The sequence below is a fragment of the Corvus hawaiiensis genome, chromosome 2 (genome assembly GCF_020740725.1).
Source record: "Corvus hawaiiensis isolate bCorHaw1 chromosome 2, bCorHaw1.pri.cur, whole genome shotgun sequence".
Classification (NCBI taxonomy): Eukaryota; Metazoa; Chordata; class Aves; order Passeriformes; family Corvidae; genus Corvus; species Corvus hawaiiensis.
In genome coordinates this window covers 80,708,433-80,725,558 of record NC_063214.1, presented here as the reverse complement: position 1 = coordinate 80,725,558, position 17,126 = coordinate 80,708,433, and the positions used below count along the sequence as shown (strand labels likewise).

Sequence of the window (17,126 nt, the reverse complement as noted above, 5' to 3'; positions counted from 1 at the left end):
ATTCTTCACACAAAATTTTAACTGATTGAAGTGAAAAACTGAATCGCATTCATTTCCATTTGGCATATTACAGTTTTAAATGTTGATGATATATACAATAAAGTAACAATAAAAATGTTGTATTGAATTAAGAGATTTCTTTAACCTTGCACTTATGGCCAGGAAACATTCTGAGGGCTCACGAAAGAACTTCAGTTTTGAGGACCAGTTTGAAAGTTTCTGACAGCAGTTTTGGTTCCTAAACACTGTCCTTAAAAAAGAAGATGTGCACTGTTCCTTACAAACAGATGTGCGATGATGAAAGCTACACAGGCACTTATTTTTCCTACAAAACTACACCTTACTCATGATGGGTAGGTTTCCAGGTGCTTTCTGAACATGTTTTGGTTCTGTCTTCCTATACTCTATGTGGTAGCAGTTCACCTTGAAGTTTACCTTAAGATCTCGAGGACCAAAGGCAGCAGTGTGCCTTGAGCTGTCTCTCTGCTGGATTTCAAACTAAGTGTTAAAATAGCCACCGCTTATTAAAATAAAATGTCAGTGCAAATTCAAAACTAACACTCAGATTGGAGGAAAACTAATTTTTTTTCCATTTACACTATCTTTTGAGCAGCAGTACACAAAATTAAATAGTTGTTTCAGATAAACAATGGATTGAATGACACTCTAATATTAATACAATCAGGTAAAGCCAGCAACAACAAAATACAGACTTAGACTGAAGAAATCAGACAAATAAATACCTCTAATATTTCCTTCACTGACTAGGAAATAGGCAGGTATAAAAGGTATTGGGGCCAGATCCACTCTAATTCCCATAGAGGACCTTAGACCTAAAAGAAGATGGCAGTTGAGCTGAGCAGCTTTTCCATATACGTTTCCATGGCTCCTAAGCCTGAGCTGGTTTGAGTTAATGCAGCTTGGATGCCGCAGACCAAAGCAGGTCAGTTACTGCATTCCCCAGACAGAGAATACCAAGCACTTAGATCCATATGCATTCACTTGTTTTTGGACATGTCTGAAAAACAGGGTTCATAACAGCTGACTCGCTGTTCCATAACACCAACAGAGTGGTGATACTGCTGAGTCAGCAAATTGCTGGAGAGAACACAGTTCGTCATTTCTCTCTTTTTGTACTTAAACACTTGAGGCTACTTTTGTGAAATTCAGATAATATCTTTGGCTGCTCAGGCTTCTCTCTACCAATTAGATGCATAAAACCTCCATTTGAAATAGGACAATTAGATTGGTGTCTTCTCTGTGGAGAGAGCTGCTGATGGTTTTGCATAACAACAGTATGCAGAAAGCTCACTCAGGAAATGTGAATTAGAGTGCACTGGCCCTGCTCAGCTTTGTCAGCTTGCCAGAAGATTGCCTTATACACACTCACTTCTGGATCCACAGATAATGCCAACATATGGACATGAATGAAAGAACTGTGGGATGAAGAACACAATAGGCAAGTGTAGATGCAATTCTGTTGCTTGATGATACTGAAGATCACGTAAGTGGGGGTTAAGTGGAGAGTCTGTATGTGCTTCCTGAAGAAATCCAGTAATTTCTTCACTAGTGGATTCATACAAAATTGCTAAACCTTCTAAAACCGAAGACCAGAAATCAGACTTGCACAATACTGGGGCAGACCAGAATATCAAAACATCTCTGGCAGTTTTAAAAGAAAAACCATTTTCAAGAATGGGGAAGTTGTTTGCAGGCTAAAACTGCATTGAGGTGTTTGGCAACTGCAAAGTCTTGTACACCAGCAGCCAAAGGATGCCAAAGCATCCTTATCATCCATTATGAAGGATAAGTAGGCACATATTGCATTAAAATCCTCACCCTATATTCTTAATTTCTGCTCTTGGCCATTTAAAGGTGACAGGTGTACAGCTGAGGTCAGCTAAATCCTCCCATCTTATTCAAAGCTCTACTTCTTCCCAGTTTGGTCTGGTACATTTAATTTTTACTCAAGAACTCAATTCTTCCTACGGATTTAAAAAATAAAACAAAAGGAGGAGAAGGAAAAAAGAAGAAGCAAGATCAATCATGTTCTTAAACATGTAGACTGAATGAAAGTAACATTTTACTTTTTCCAGAATTGATTATGGAAAAAACTCGGCAAGCTTGCACCATAAAAAACTCCCATAAGAAGCAGACACCGGAGTCTGTGGATAAGTTTAAAATTTTACTGATGAATGGAATTATTTTACTGACAATGAAGTTCTTCATTTTGTATTCCTATGTTCACACCATAATTTTTTTTTTGTCTCAGATATATTTTGAGATGCAAGACTTAAGCAGACAATTAAGCCAATGGTAGCTGACCCCTGAATAACTAAGAATTGACCTAACTTTTTCAGTATGTTGCTGATGACTTTGTTGACTGCAACATTTAAGCAGATATGAATTTAAATTCCAGTCAGTATTCCTGATGCATTTTAGGTAAACCAGATACTTTCTTGGCTAATGTTTTCCACAGAAACCTGAAGGCCAAATAACCCATTAGGAAATTTTTTTGCTTCTGGCTCACATGAGAAATAAAATTAATTGCTTTTCTCAAATCATGATTGAAAAACAGTGCTTCCATAGGCTGTCTTCAAAACAGAATTAAGACAATCTGTAAAAAGAGACATTCTAAAAAGTCAGCAAGTTGCAAGATAATCTAGATCTCCTTGTATTGCTTAACCTTCAGACTTTTGAAGCTCCTTCTTATTTCCATTTGATTCCTCTGAATTTTCTTTCACTCTCCTGTGCTAAAACAGCAAAAATGTAAAACCTGCTGTAAGATTAATTACAGACTTTCTAAATCTATCAGGATCAGCAAGCTCCTAGATGAGCTTTGCTTCTTCACCATTATTTTTATCATGACTTGACTGTGTATCATGATATGCACTAGGATACATCCTTTTTTCTAGGAATGTCTCCAAAAAAGTTCTAAATTTTTTCTTAATATATTTTCTGCAGGTAGTGTATCAACATCTTTTGTAGGTTGTAAGTACATCTGGTGTGAGAATTTTGAAGGATTGAGTATAAAATGTGCATTTCAGCAAACCTTGATTAAAATAATTAATTTTCTAATGGGTCATGACAGTGTTTAATAATGTTGTTAAACTAAAATACTCTCATTACAGTTCTTAATTTCTAATGATATGTTTCATGCAAAGCTGAACTAAAGGGCATTTGCTATGCAGTAGGCATTGAGCAAAACCCAAGCCACAAACTGAGCAAAAGTCCTGTAATCAGAAGATCTGTTTATGAATGATACAAAAAATCCAGAAAGACAGGACTGCTTTAGATTCTGAGATGTGATATGGCACACAGTAGGAATAAGTCTAACCAGCAGACCTACCTAGAGGGATACTCAGCAAGACTGACTGCCTTACTGAGCAACATGACTCAGTTAAACTTGGGTTATTAAGTTCAATACGAAGGTAGCTGAATGATATTTAAAGACCTATGAAATGGAGAGGCCAGGCTGGATTATATCTGACAATTCTCATAGGTAGGACATAGACCACAGCTTTGATAGACCTCTTACTGTCTTCCTTTTGTTGAAGCTGCTGTTCCATTTTAGGCCTTTTCTTCTGGACTGCTCTACTGGAACGTCTCATGATTCCAGTGCACACAAAGTGGAAAATAGATCAGTGCACCTGCAGTATGTCTGGGATATCTGGAAGGCATCTGTTTTATTTCTCCATGAAATGTGTGCAATTAACTAGATCAGTTTTTGTACCTTTTCTTTCCAAAAAAGGAAGAAAGATATTCAGCACAGCTGAAGAACCTCAGTTCAAAGGATACTTTCCATAAAGAACTCAAGTGTGGATACAATTCACTCCTGCTTTTGTGCCACAGACACCTTAGAACTCTGAAACTCTCCTGGCTCGATAATGCCTGGATTCCCCACCTGAGGAGCACCAAGGGAGAGGAAGAGGAAAAAACAATGTGGCCCCATTCATGTCACAGTGTGATAGAATTCTTGTAAATATATATTAACTCAATGAAAACTCAAATAATTAGTGACTGAAAAAAACTTAAAACAACAGACAGAAATGCAATCATAAAAGCTATGCTTGCTCAGCTGGGCTGTTCCTAAACCAACAGTTTGAACTGAGGATTAAAGTTTATTGAAAACTATAGTCTTTTTAGATTTCCTTTCCCTCTGTGGCTTTAACAAGCCAAATCTCTTCAGCCAATATACAGGACACATAGCTCTTTATCTGTCACACCCTGCAAATCACATTTTCCAGGCTTAAAGTCCAATTTGTTTTGGCTTTTAATTACCTGACTTGTCATATTCCCTCCCCCCTGAAATAATTACATTCTGAATCACTGTGTCATTCAATATTGGCCTTTATTTATGCCTCTCACAAAATGTTGAATGTTTATTTATAAACCATGAAAAGCAGAGTTTGTAAGAATATTGATTCAGCATATTAGAAAAGCAGTGGCCTGGCATTCTGCAAGTAGAAGTAATCACTGGCAATTACTAGAGACTGCTTTTCACTACTAAACTTGGGTTTAACCTTATAATTGTGTTACTGAATTTATTTCACTTTGCTCATATATCACCAGGTTCCTAATAAGAGGTCTGATATTAACATAATTTAATAATATTGAGGGGATGAATGGTTTTAACTGGTTTAAAAAGAAGGAGATATATAGCCTATGCCATGCAATGAGGAAAGTATTGTAACAGCCTCTTTTTATTTTGTAATAAATGATAATTAATATTTAAATGCATTAATGAAATAAGTTCTTAGTGGCTGGGTCACAAATCTTTGATGTTTATGCCACTAACAAAATCACTAACTGCTCTTAATGATGCCCCTGAGCTAAGCTTCACTTTACTCCTGGTATAAAAACTACTCTGGTTGCTGGTAGCATGAATTTTCAAGTGTGAAAGTCAAAGCCAAACTCAGTATACAATGGGAAGAAAGTGCTGAAATTCAGACAAAAAAACAAACCACAAAACGGCCAAACTTAGAGAAAGGCAAAACTAGCAAACAATAGCTAAAACCCTAGATCTCTGTAAATAAAAGGACTCTGCACTCACTTGCTGTTCCTAGTGAGCCAGGTTAAGTGCAAGAGCCAATGAAGATGTAAGTGTCTGCCTGGGATGGAGTCGGAGCTCTGGGCAGCACTGGGGTAATGGACAGCTGGTGAACGGCTGTGCTTCGGACAAGACCGACCGGTTGTACTCCATCATTTGCGTTTTCCTACTAAACTCACATGTTCTCAAAGTGAATTTACCCAGGTTAACATATGGAATCAGCACAAGTCAGAATTGAGAAGTTAGGCTCATGAAACAGAATAAAATGAGCTTTTTTTTTGTTTTGTTTTCCCCTCTTTTCTATAACTTTCCATTAAAAGTATACGGAAAGAAAATATTTCCAGGAAATATTTCCTTTGATTGGAATGCCAACCACAGGGGATAACACTCATGTTAGAGTACTGAACTTATCAACTAGTACAATATTTTTGACAATTTTGAAATACCCTTAGCTTCACTCTTAATCTTTCCTTGGGAGCTGGTTCTGTTTTACACATGCCATGTTTTGTTCAGAACTCTTCCTTATTTAATGAAAAAAAAAATCCCATTACAATTAGCTTTATAATTGTTGTAATTCAGTTATTAATATATTTGGGAAAAGCATTTCGGGAATCATGTGCTCCTGCAAAGTCATATTGACCCTCCTGTTTAAAACTTTTAATTCCCCATGTGTTTACTGCTTACACCCTCCACCACTCAGTGACAGTTCAAAGAGAGTATTACAATGACTGAGAATGCTTTGTTTAGTTTAGAGTCAGAGAGAATAACTTGGCATTATTTTCTCACAAAGAATCCAGAGCTCAGACATAGTAAAAGATGAACATGAAAAGTATGCATATGCCTTTTCTATCACATTACTGGTAATCACAGCTAGGAGCAACTTCAGAAATATTTCCAGCAGTTTCTCCAGCTTAACATTAGATACTAAATCACAGCTTGTCAAGAAGGCTTGGTTTTTTTGCTTTAGTTTATTTATTTATTTAATCTAGGACAATAGTTGATAAAAACCAATAAATTTAGTAACAATAATATGTTAATATGCTATATTTTTACAGAGGAATAGGGAAGGAGAGAACTTTTTTTTTTTTTTTAACCAAATGGTAGCAAAGCAGAAATGCCAGGTTTTTAGAACCTACCAAAGTACTGGAAAAACAGGTAGTAGAAAAATTAATTAATTATTTCTGGAATGGTAGTTCAAAAAGTCCATAAACATCTACTACCTATAGCTTAAGAAAGTATACTAGTTGAGAAGCTCTGCTCCTATACTGACCTTTAAACTACTGCTACTGAGGTAAAATCAACTAAACAGACTTTTGACATACCCAAAATGGCAGTTCTGATGTTGCACATTGAATATTATATATTGAAGCTGCATCAGGGCAAGTTCAGATTGGACCTTAGGAAAAGGTTCTTCACTGAGAGGGTGGCTGGTAACTGGAACAGTGTCTCCAGGAAAGAGGTCATGAAACCAAGCCTGTCAGAGTTCAAGGAGCATCTGGATAAAGCTTTTAGTCACATGGTTTATTTTTAGTTTGTGCTGTGAGCAGCAGAGAGTTGGATTCAATGATCTTTACAGGTCCCTTCCAACTTGAGATATTTTAGGAATTCTTCTATATTAATGAATAAATTGGTTTAAATTAAGAATTAATAATCTCACTTTGAGAAATAATAACTTTTTGCTCATATGCCTATACAGCTTTCTAGAATATATATATAATTTACCAAGCTGGTCCATTCAAACCAGTGGAAATATACTGCATTGAGTGGAGATTTAAGCAGCATAGCAACATAGCGCTGACAAATTTAATGCATTAGAATGAGAAATAAAAAGATTTTAAAATCTCTGAAGATTAAAAACTGTAATTAGACTTAGAGATCATGAAAATACTGTTTAACTAAAACAGCGTAATAAAACTTCAGGCAGATGGAAGCAACTATGCCTGCTTACAATTGAAATATAATATTAGAAAAAAATTACAAAAATAAGATATCCTAACCACCCTCCCTCCCCATTTATCTAAATGTAATTTAATAAATTATAATCTCACTGACAAGCAAATTGCAAAATCCTATTGTAAGAGGAAAATGTTTGCAATATGTGTTGCCTACTTTGAGTGTGCTTGAGTGCACACTTCATCGAAAAAAAGGTAGTGTAGCTTCTTTGCAAGGAATACACTGACTACATTGTTTTGAGACATTACAACCTCTCTGAGGAGAGATCTTTAGAAAGGATATGTTCCTGACATTAGAGAGGGAACAAATCCTTCTGCGTGTGTGACCCACCAACTTCTCTACAGAAATGGTCCAGAAGACGATGAGACAGTAAAGACCCGAAGGAGATGTTGTTACCAGCTTTCTCATTAGTCACTCTCTTTCTCATGGTCTTTAAGGTGTAGGCTCAACATTTTCTATGTCAGTGGCAGTTCAGTGAAATAATGGGTCCACAAATAGAAAGCAAAAAATCTTTTAAGCTTGTGATGTTGCAGGTAGAAGATCTCCCTCTGTTCCCAGCCAGTGTAGACAATGGACAAAGGATTCTGTAAATGAACTGCAACAGTTATTTTCATTTTCTCTCTTTTTTCATTTCTCTTGACTTACTCAGATGCAGCATCCTTATCACAGAATCTCTTAATATTAGAGTACAATGAGAAAGAAATCTGTGCTGAATTTGGATGACTTTCAAAACAGCAACAAAAGATGTTTACCTGCCTCATTTCTTGGCTGCAGTTATGTGCTAACTCTAAGAAATGGCTGTAGTCTTTTAAAATCATGTTTAAAGAAATGGATTTGTCATTTTCTACAGTAGATTAACCAGCAAAAAAGTCCACAGTTATGATATGACAAGAAAATATTCATTCTCAGAGTAATCACAGCCTTTCCACAGGACAATTATCAATTTTGAATATTTGGTGCCACTTGGGGTTCTTCGTATCTGCCTCACCAGGCTCCATGTAACAAAAAGTCCCTAAGGCCAGCAATTGTTTATCATATGCTGTGGGTATGAATACAGCCACTGAGATTTTAATAGTCATGCAATCAAAACATATTCTACATTTAAGTGAAAATGTTCATTTTATTAATTTTTTAATAGGATCATAGGATAATGATCCTAAAAAAAGGTGACCAGCAGGTCACCTGTACTCTGCTCTCAGAAGACCCCACCCAGATTAATACATCCAGCTCTGGAATTCTCAGTGTCATTGGAAAGACGCGGACCTGTTGTACTGGGTACAGAGGAGGGCCACAAAAATGGTCAGAGGGCTGGAACACCTCTCCTATAAAGACATGGCTGAGGGATTTGGGGTTGTTCAGCCTGGAGAAGAGAAGCTCTGGGCAGATCTTACTAGGAACCTTCTTGTACTTAAAAGGTGTTTATAAGAAAGATGGGGACAGGATTTTTATTAGGGCCTGCTATGATAGGACAAGAGGAAAAGCTTCAACTCACACCCATCATATCATACCATGCCCCACTGTTAAGAGCTTTGCTGCATTTCTTTAATGACCTCCCTAGAGGCACCAGGAGCAACTGCTAAATGCCCTTGAAGTAGCCTCTTCCCCAGATGAAGAAGCCCAAGTCCCACAGGTTCTCCTCACAGAACAAGTAATCCAGTCCAGATCATGATGGCAGCCTCCACTGAACTTGCTTCAGTTTATCAGTGTCTTTCTTGTATGGGAAGGGCCAAAAACTGAACACAGCGCTCTAGATGTAGCCTAATGGAGTATCACTATGTGTCTATAAAGCACTCAATCTGTATTGTGTCTTGCTCCATCCACTGAGCCCTTTTAATGATGATTTCAAGTGTTTCTTTCATGTTAAAAGTAAAAAAAACCCCAAACAGAAGCACTATTGAGCTATTGTTATCATCTTCAAGTGACACTACAAAAAGACCCACTTCATGGTTGCAGAGCTAGCAGTTCTCATTATAGGATCATAGGATCATTCAGTGATCTTGTTATAAACCCTTTTCTTGAAAGGGCTTATGTACCCAAAGCCCAGAGGCTGAGATGAAAACATTTCCTGGATATGTGAGAGAGAAGACACCTGCACATTCTGTACAGTCATGTACATATACAGGGAAAGTGACATCTCAGCAGACAATTCAGACCTTAATCTGCGAGGGATTCACAAATTATGCGTCTATTACATGAATTTCATAGCTTATTCTCTACAGTCTAATGCCTGCTGCCAACAGTGACATCAGAGCTCTGTAGTCTCACTTAAAACCTGACCCACGGGGACACCATCGCTCTTCAGAGAGAATCTGGGGATGCAGATATATGCATTCTGCAAAGTTGGAGGCTAAACAGTTGCATCTGCCCCCAGCTAAGACTAGGCAGACTGGGGTTTCATGATGATGCCCTGCCACCGTTCAGAAAGACTGCAAGAACTGACAGTGCCAGAAATCAAAGAAAGGCAATCCTGAAGCCCAGGAAGGCACTTGGAGGAAGAGACTTTGGTTCTAGCTGACTAAAAAGGATCACATATCCTTTTTAGTCAGCAAGTTCTCATCCACTGAATTTTAAGTGCAAAATGACCTTTTTCTCCCATGCAGTCTCCTAGGTATAAAATCAGGCGTCTCCTAGGTATAAAATCAGGCTCTCCCTTCCTGCCTACGTCTCTGGCTCCATGGCTTCTCAATTTGTAATCACAAAATATTGCATAATGCAGCTTAAGAAAGTTTAAAAGCCCCATCTTGTTGAGTGCTTGAATTGCGGTGTACTGTACAATGTATCAGCTCTACCTCATCTTCTGACCGTGATTTAAATGCAGCAAATGAGATAATCCTCTTGAGGCAGAGGAATGGCTTAGGCTTGTAAATGTGGGAGAGTATTGAATGGGCCAAGCACCAAAATCATTCATGCACTTATTGTTCAAAAGTGAGTATTTGAGCATTTCACAGTGGATCTCATGAGAGAATTTCAGAATTCAAGGTCCAAATACACTACGAGGACTGTGAAACAGCAAGATCACAGAACAACTATCTAGCTGGAACATCAATTCAGAAAAATATACCTAGTTTTGAAATACTGTGTAAGAGAAAGTCATTCAAGCACATTTGTGGTACCCAGATGGGTTATTTTTGTGCATGTTTTTTTTCCTTAATTATGTGAAGCCCTCAAGGATTATAATTGTCATAAATATTTGCATAGATAAATAATTAAAACTAAAATAAATGTGAGTCAAACCATCCTTTGGGAAAGCTCAAGCTCCAGAGGTGTCACTGTTTGTCTATTTTCTCATCAGAAACATGACTAGACATTTCTAACAAAATCCATCACCCAGCTGCATGATGAATGAATGCTGTGAGGGCTGTACCTTCCTAATGAACAGCAGAATAAATTTGCTTGAAACATTTAAATTCTGATCTAATCCCCATCTTATATATATGTAGCCAGTTTTGAATTACAAATGACAATCACTACCATGCTATAACATTGATGTGTGTTGGTATTTCATTATATCCTAAGCACAGAGAAATGCTTTCCAGTCAGTATTGCCTTAATATCCCCAGAAGGAACTGAAAACAACTGTTGCCCCTCTTTATGAACTTAGGGTGGGTATATTGGTAGACATAAAAAACAACCAAACTCACTGCCTTATACTGAAAAAAAAAAAAAAGCACACAGGCAGATTTCAATTGTCTGGCAAGTTTAGAACAAATTCAAGCTAAAGAAACCCCACCCTGATTTTAGATTACCTTGGATACTCTGTTCGCAACCTCTCTGCCTACTGTCAGCCCCTGAACAAAGGTCCGTGCAGCAATGAATGCTCTAGTCACTTGAACCTTCAGCTTCCTGGGAACATCTCCAAACGGCTTCAGCTGGTCTGTGTACTTGCTTACACACTCCAGGTAGTCCTCACTGAAATGGTACTGGGGGTTTATAAGCTGGAACATCCGCTCCAGCAGCCGAGCCCAGAAGTCATTTAGCATTTCCTCCAAGTTCACATTGCCTCCTGTGTAATAACGCTTCAGCTCTGTGAAGAGGTCCTGGAACACCTCCGAGTTCTGCATGTACAACATGCCATACGTCCGGACAAACATGTCATTTAGGGATCTTTCTGCATTCTCCAGAAGTTCTCGAAAAAACTCTGCAGGGAAAACAAGCAGGTGTTAACAGCCATAATAGTGAGGTACGAAGGGTTTTCTTACTGCATTCCTAACTCATCATAGTTTGTCCTAATAGGTTGTTATCACAGCACTTTACTAGTGAAATTCATCATTTGGATAGGAAATAGCATTATTTAGAAGTAAAGAAAAATAGAGTATAAACTGAATTCCCCAGCAAGGTTTAGAGACGTAGAACCTATAACACTGAGCAGAAAAACACATTTAAAAGAACTTCAGTGAGAGTAGTTCCAGTTCTTCTTCATGAACTATTTGATCATAGCAATCTCTGTCCCTTGCAATATCCTCCACAGCCAGTAGACTAAATTTTCTAAGATAAGAGTGAAGTCACTAATATGATGATTTAACTGAAAATTTAATGATTTTAGAAGTTCCATTTTGATGGAGTTTTTAAAATGTAGAGGAAAACCATGGAAATAAATCTGAATACCTATTTGCAAATATTCTTGAAGAGAATATGAAAGAGACTTGAGTGGAAATGAGAAGGATCCTTCTTAAAAGTAAGTGTCACATGTCTAGGTAATACTAAAAAAATGCTAGTGTTTTCAATATTTATTTACTCTACTGAAGAACTGTGTTAGAACCCTCCACCAGTCATGTCACAACCATCCTACTAATTCTAGTCTGTGTGAGTTTTTTATTTTGGAGGAGGAGGCATTAAGGTTTTCGTGAAAGGATTTCAGACTATTGCTTCTGTGCCTTTTATCTACTGAGGCCCAAACCATAGTCTCTTTCTAAATTTTGGCTTGTGGAAATTATTCTTACTGGAAACTGAGCCCATGGGATACAGTAGAAATATGTAATCATCTCTTCTGTTCAGATTTTTTAATTGCAATATGGTGCTTAGGGTTTCCCAAAAAAATCCCTGAGCATGTACAACAGTTCTTTAAAGCCAGCTGACCTAAGTGGGCATAGTATCTCCTGGCTTTCAGAAGATCCCATCTTTCTACAGGGCTTGTTGTCAACCTTCCTAAACCACCTTTGGAAAAGAGTCCTGTAACTGCTGTGGCTTGTAAATGAGGCACTGCAGACAGCAAGGCAGAGATGGCAGAACCTTTGGCAAAACATGTATGTGCTGCAATTAAATGATGTGCAGTGAAGCAGGATTTATCACGCACCAACTCCAGAATAAAAGATTCTTAATTTGTGGTCATTGCCCATAGACACATCTCTGTGTGTTAACTGCAGGGATGTGCTGACTTCTTACACTCTTTGCTAATGCTATAATGTGAATACTCTTAACATAGGGCCCTGCTATGGCTAGAGTGACTCATAAAAATGCAGAAGCACTGCAATGCTAAAGACAGGACAGAAATTAAGAGTAAGTGAAAAAATCTACACTAAATTTAAGGATTTGCAACTGTGATCAGATGAAAGCAGAATCTGTTGAACACTGTGGGCCAGTCTACAAGGACTCAGTAAGAAAAGAATCTCTTAATTTTGGCAGAAGTGGTGTAGAGCTGCAGCCTTTGATCTCCCAGATAACTGGAAAAGGGTTATTCTGAAAATACATAAACAGAACATTGCAAACATACTTGCTACATCAAAGCATTTATTAAAGGGAAAATACCATCTAATAAATATGTCAATGTTTAAACTATCATTAAAACTGCATCTTGTCATAAGGAATAAATGATATTTGGAAAAGGATATGCTTTTGCCAAATAGTTTATGTAGGGGGGGGAAAAAAAGAAATTTAAAAAAAGGGAACAAAAGCACACCCACAATCAAAATTTTGATGCCAAATAGAATAATTTGATGTCCACAACATACAGGCTTCTGTTTAAGAGACAAGTGAAACAAAGCTGTTTTTCATTGCTAACCCTGACCTGGTGGTACCTTTGACATCTAAATCACCACGATTACTGTTTTATACATTTGACATTTCTTCTTCTAGAAATAATGCACACTGACTGCACTGCTGAATACATCTAATCACACAATTCCAAGGCAAAAAGATGGCAGAGAACCAGGGGCTCAAATTAAAATTTGTTTTAAGGTTGGAGCCAGGCTTTCCGACCAGTGCAATTGAATGACAACTGGGAAAGACAGTCACAAAAACAGTGAATCCAGGCTCCTCAACTTCTTTCCCATAAGCCTACATATGCTGGGAGGCTGCTATAAACAACTTACATGCTGGCTCCTCACAATCCATAGCTATACTGGGAATCCCACTGTTTATCTTAAAAGATAATGCTATTGCATAACTCAGTCACAGCAAAGCTTAACTGAGTTTGCTGACAGCTCCTCTTGTTAGCTTACTCTTTCTTTGTGCGGGTGTATTATTTAGCAGTCTCACAGTCAGCTTGTTGGAAGCCAACCAAACTTTTTAGGGAGGGGTAGATATTTATTCTCTGCTTGCACAGCACCCAGCACAACGTGGTCCATGCTGGTCACAAGCTTTATTTATACTGTGGTACAAACATTTTCAGTAACTCTACAAGCTTGAATTTCATGCTAGTCCAAATGTGACACCATACATACTAATTCAGTAGGGAAGCTAATGTCCTCTCAATAGCAGCACATTTATTTAATTTTTAGTCTTCTTATAGGTCTCTCGTCTTTGAGAGCTACTGCTGAAGGTAAATTATGCCATTAAAAAGTTGGAGTGTGTCATGGGTTAGCAAAGCATAGTCCCAGAAGTGATGTTCTTGCAAAGGGGTTCTTACAGCCCCTCTATGACCTGACAGAACCTATCAACTGGCTAGTTTGAATATGGACAACTCTTTAAGCCACCTGAAATTGTGACCACCTCTGTGGTCCACATTTAAGATTGGACAAACCCCGGGCAGAGCTCTCTCTCGTTTCCGGTGCTGGGACAGGTGGCTGCGGGCCCCGTGCGGGGGCCAGTGGGCCCGGCCAGGCCCTGCTCGGGCCAGGCTGGGCTGGGCCACGGCCATCCTGGAGCTGATGGACCTGTTCCACCTGCGGAACCCCCCCCACAGCCCTGCTATGTGCAGACGGAGCAATCTGGCTCCCCCTCTCCAGTGCAGCCAAGATTCAGCCGAAAGCTGCCCTGCTGTCCAGCAAAGATCATGTGACCAACAGCGACATTCCAGCTGCAAGGCCTGGGTGAGATTAACCCTTGTCGTGCTGTGAAGAGCTAAAAACATGAGGGAAGAGAATGAGGAGATACTTAAAGCTGAAATTCTGTTGTAAAGCTATGATATATCAGAGTACCCGTTGTAATTTCATGAAGGCATGGGGAGTGGAGCATTCAACTTGTACTTGTGAGCAAAAGCACCTGCACTGAGATAGGCAGATGCTGAAGCAGCTGTAATTTGATGAGAAGTTTGAACGGGGAGTGATGGAAGCGATGGGGACTCTTGCTCCACATGGAAAGGGGAAGACCTCTGTTCCTAGAGATGCTCCCAGAGATAGTCCTAGAGATGAAGATGAGGAGGACCCTTTGCTCCCAGGGAAGGAGGAGGGCCTCTGTTCTTAGAGATGAAATGCTCCCAGAGATGGGTGAAGAGAACTTCTGTTTCTGAACGGCTCAACCTTAAAATTGTACCCCAGTAATTCAAGAGTGGACCCTGGAAAGCAGTTGTGGGAAAAGCTGCAAGTCAGGGGAAGGGACTCATGTGCGAGCAGAGAACCAACATGGGCGGCTGTCTCATTGTGATATTGTTTTCATAGCAGGGGCAAGAGAGACTCCTCTTCCTAAATGGACTGAACAAGGTTATTATGGAAGTGGTAAACAGACTGAACATCTCAAGGGTTGTCTTTTTACATTGTCACTGGGAGAAGAGAGAAAGGTGGGGGGGGAGGAGAAGTGTTCTGAAGGTGTGGTATGATTTTATTTTTTCCTCTCTTTCTTCTTTTAGGTCTGTTAATAAACTTCTTAATATTCTTTCAAGTTTTGTGCCTGCTTTGCTTTTCTCCTAATTCTTATCTCACAGAAGGTAAACAGTAATGAGTATTTTGGGCCAAACCACTACACTAAATTGGTGTTTCTGCCTGGTTATAAACCGAACCTGCTACAGAGTGTTAGTCTTTTGTACATTTTGACACAAAAGACATTTAGTTAAGAGAGCTATCTGCATCAGTAACCCCATGCAGGATCAGAATAATAAATCAACAGCAGCTACAAAATTGGATACCTTTTTGGTTCCAAGCAGAAAGAGATCTCTCACGTTGTGCTAATTTCTCAATCAACTCCCATCCAACAAAATGAATGCTGTTGTGAAGGATTGCTTGCTTTATTAGGCTGCAAACCTCTCATATATCAAGAAGGTAGTCTGCTTTGCAATGTGTCCTGGCATAACTGAGCACTTGTTCACTTACATCAGTAGACACTGTATGTGCTTCTGCAAAGGCTGAATTTTTCCATGGTCTTCACAGTAATGTAAAGATTTTATGTTCATCGCAAAGATGATATTTCATCAACTTGCAGGTAGTTTTTGAAAAATAATGTAATTTTTCAGCTTCAAGTAAAAGAATGAAGATGAGACAGACATTAGTCATGTTGCTTAAAGTGCTTCTGGAAGGCACTCAAGTACTAGGGTGGGAGAGGAGAATCTATATAAGACAGAGCCATGCAGCATTTTAAAATATATATCTTGTGATTTTTTTTTTTGCTGCCAAAATAGGTTGTCATGAGCAGTGTTAATGCTGGAAACAATTTTTCCTAATTTTAAGTGGTGATTCATTCATATGACAGTATATGTCCTGGATATGTCTTTTGTTGCCAGCACGTTTTTACACAGATTTCATTTGTTAACCAGAGGGTCTCAGGATGCTCATTCACTTCTATGAGGTAGTTGAAAAGAATAAGGTCTAAGGCACACTGAGATACTGAAAAGATGGAGAGAAGATTGCTGTTGCAAGCCATTACATGCTCTATATGAGCTTAAATGGTGGGTTTCCAGTCCATGGATCACACTTTAGCTAGTTTTCATTTTTAAACATTATTTGTGAATTTAGGATGCAAGACAGATAGTAACAGTCTCTGTAAATGAAGTCTCAATTGTTTTAAAATGTTATGGCTATGATAAGACAACTCAGTCACAAAGGGAAAGGACAGAATTGCTAGAGTTCCTTACTGAAGGGTAGGAACAGCTCTCAGATTAAAAATAATGTCTGGTTACTCTCACACTGCTTTGCCAACTGCAAGTTGACATTCTCACTCTAGTTTGACAGAGGTAAACAAGTGTCATAATGCAATTCAGCACGGGAGCTGGTCTAATTCCAAAGTGATAACTAGTTGTCACTGTAAGTCAGTGGATCAAGATTAGGGATAGTATTGCAGCATGACATGATGTGGTAATTGCTTTTAACAAAATATATGCACAGATATCTAGAGGCAATTTTTATAGACACAAATCTGTATCATGTTGGAGTGAATATTCTATGATAAGCCTGATAAGTTCCCTTGCATTTCCTTTTCCTCTGTAATTTAAGCAAAAGCAATGTCTAACTGTAGGACAAGATGCAAAGCTAGAAACAGTTTGTTGTCTAATTCCCAAAACCAAAAATATATTCATGAGCTCTAAGACCAAAAAGACAAAAAGAAAATTTCATTTAATTATCAAGCAGTCTCACTGTTGGCAGAGAAAAAACCAGCTCAGCTGCACAGAGCTCTTCAGAGGTTCTGGACAGCGATATATGTCTGATTTTACATCAGTCTTTATATAAAACACTGCTCAGGGTGACATACTGATTTCATCTATCATTGACTAGTAACGCCCAAAACCTACTGGCAGTTCCCCACTATAGCCTTGCTCTCCTTGTGGAGGCATTGCTTTTCCAAGAGCTTTAAGGATTTAGATATAGAAATTCTACTATTCTCTACCACTCTACCATGATCTATCATTTACTGTGAATGTCTGCATATATCTACACCCCATGTGGACTTTGTGTACCTAACTGTATTGCACATCCTTGAACTTCCCAGTCCTAGTAAGGCTGATGGTAAGAAGAATATTAGAATTCATTTAAAAGGAGTA

The 17,126-nt window shown here is 38.5% G+C and overlaps 1 protein-coding gene across 1 annotated transcript in view; it reads right to left on the bottom strand.

Annotated features, from left to right (window-relative positions):
• The window catches only part of GPC6 (glypican 6), a 752,623-nt gene that overhangs the window by 330,659 nt on the left and 404,838 nt on the right, over nucleotides 1-17,126 (bottom strand). The window contains exon 3 of the mRNA XM_048293560.1: nucleotides 10,750-11,141. Coding sequence (XP_048149517.1) covers nucleotides 10,750-11,141 — 392 coding nt within the window. The remainder of the gene's footprint in view (nucleotides 1-10,749; nucleotides 11,142-17,126) is intronic.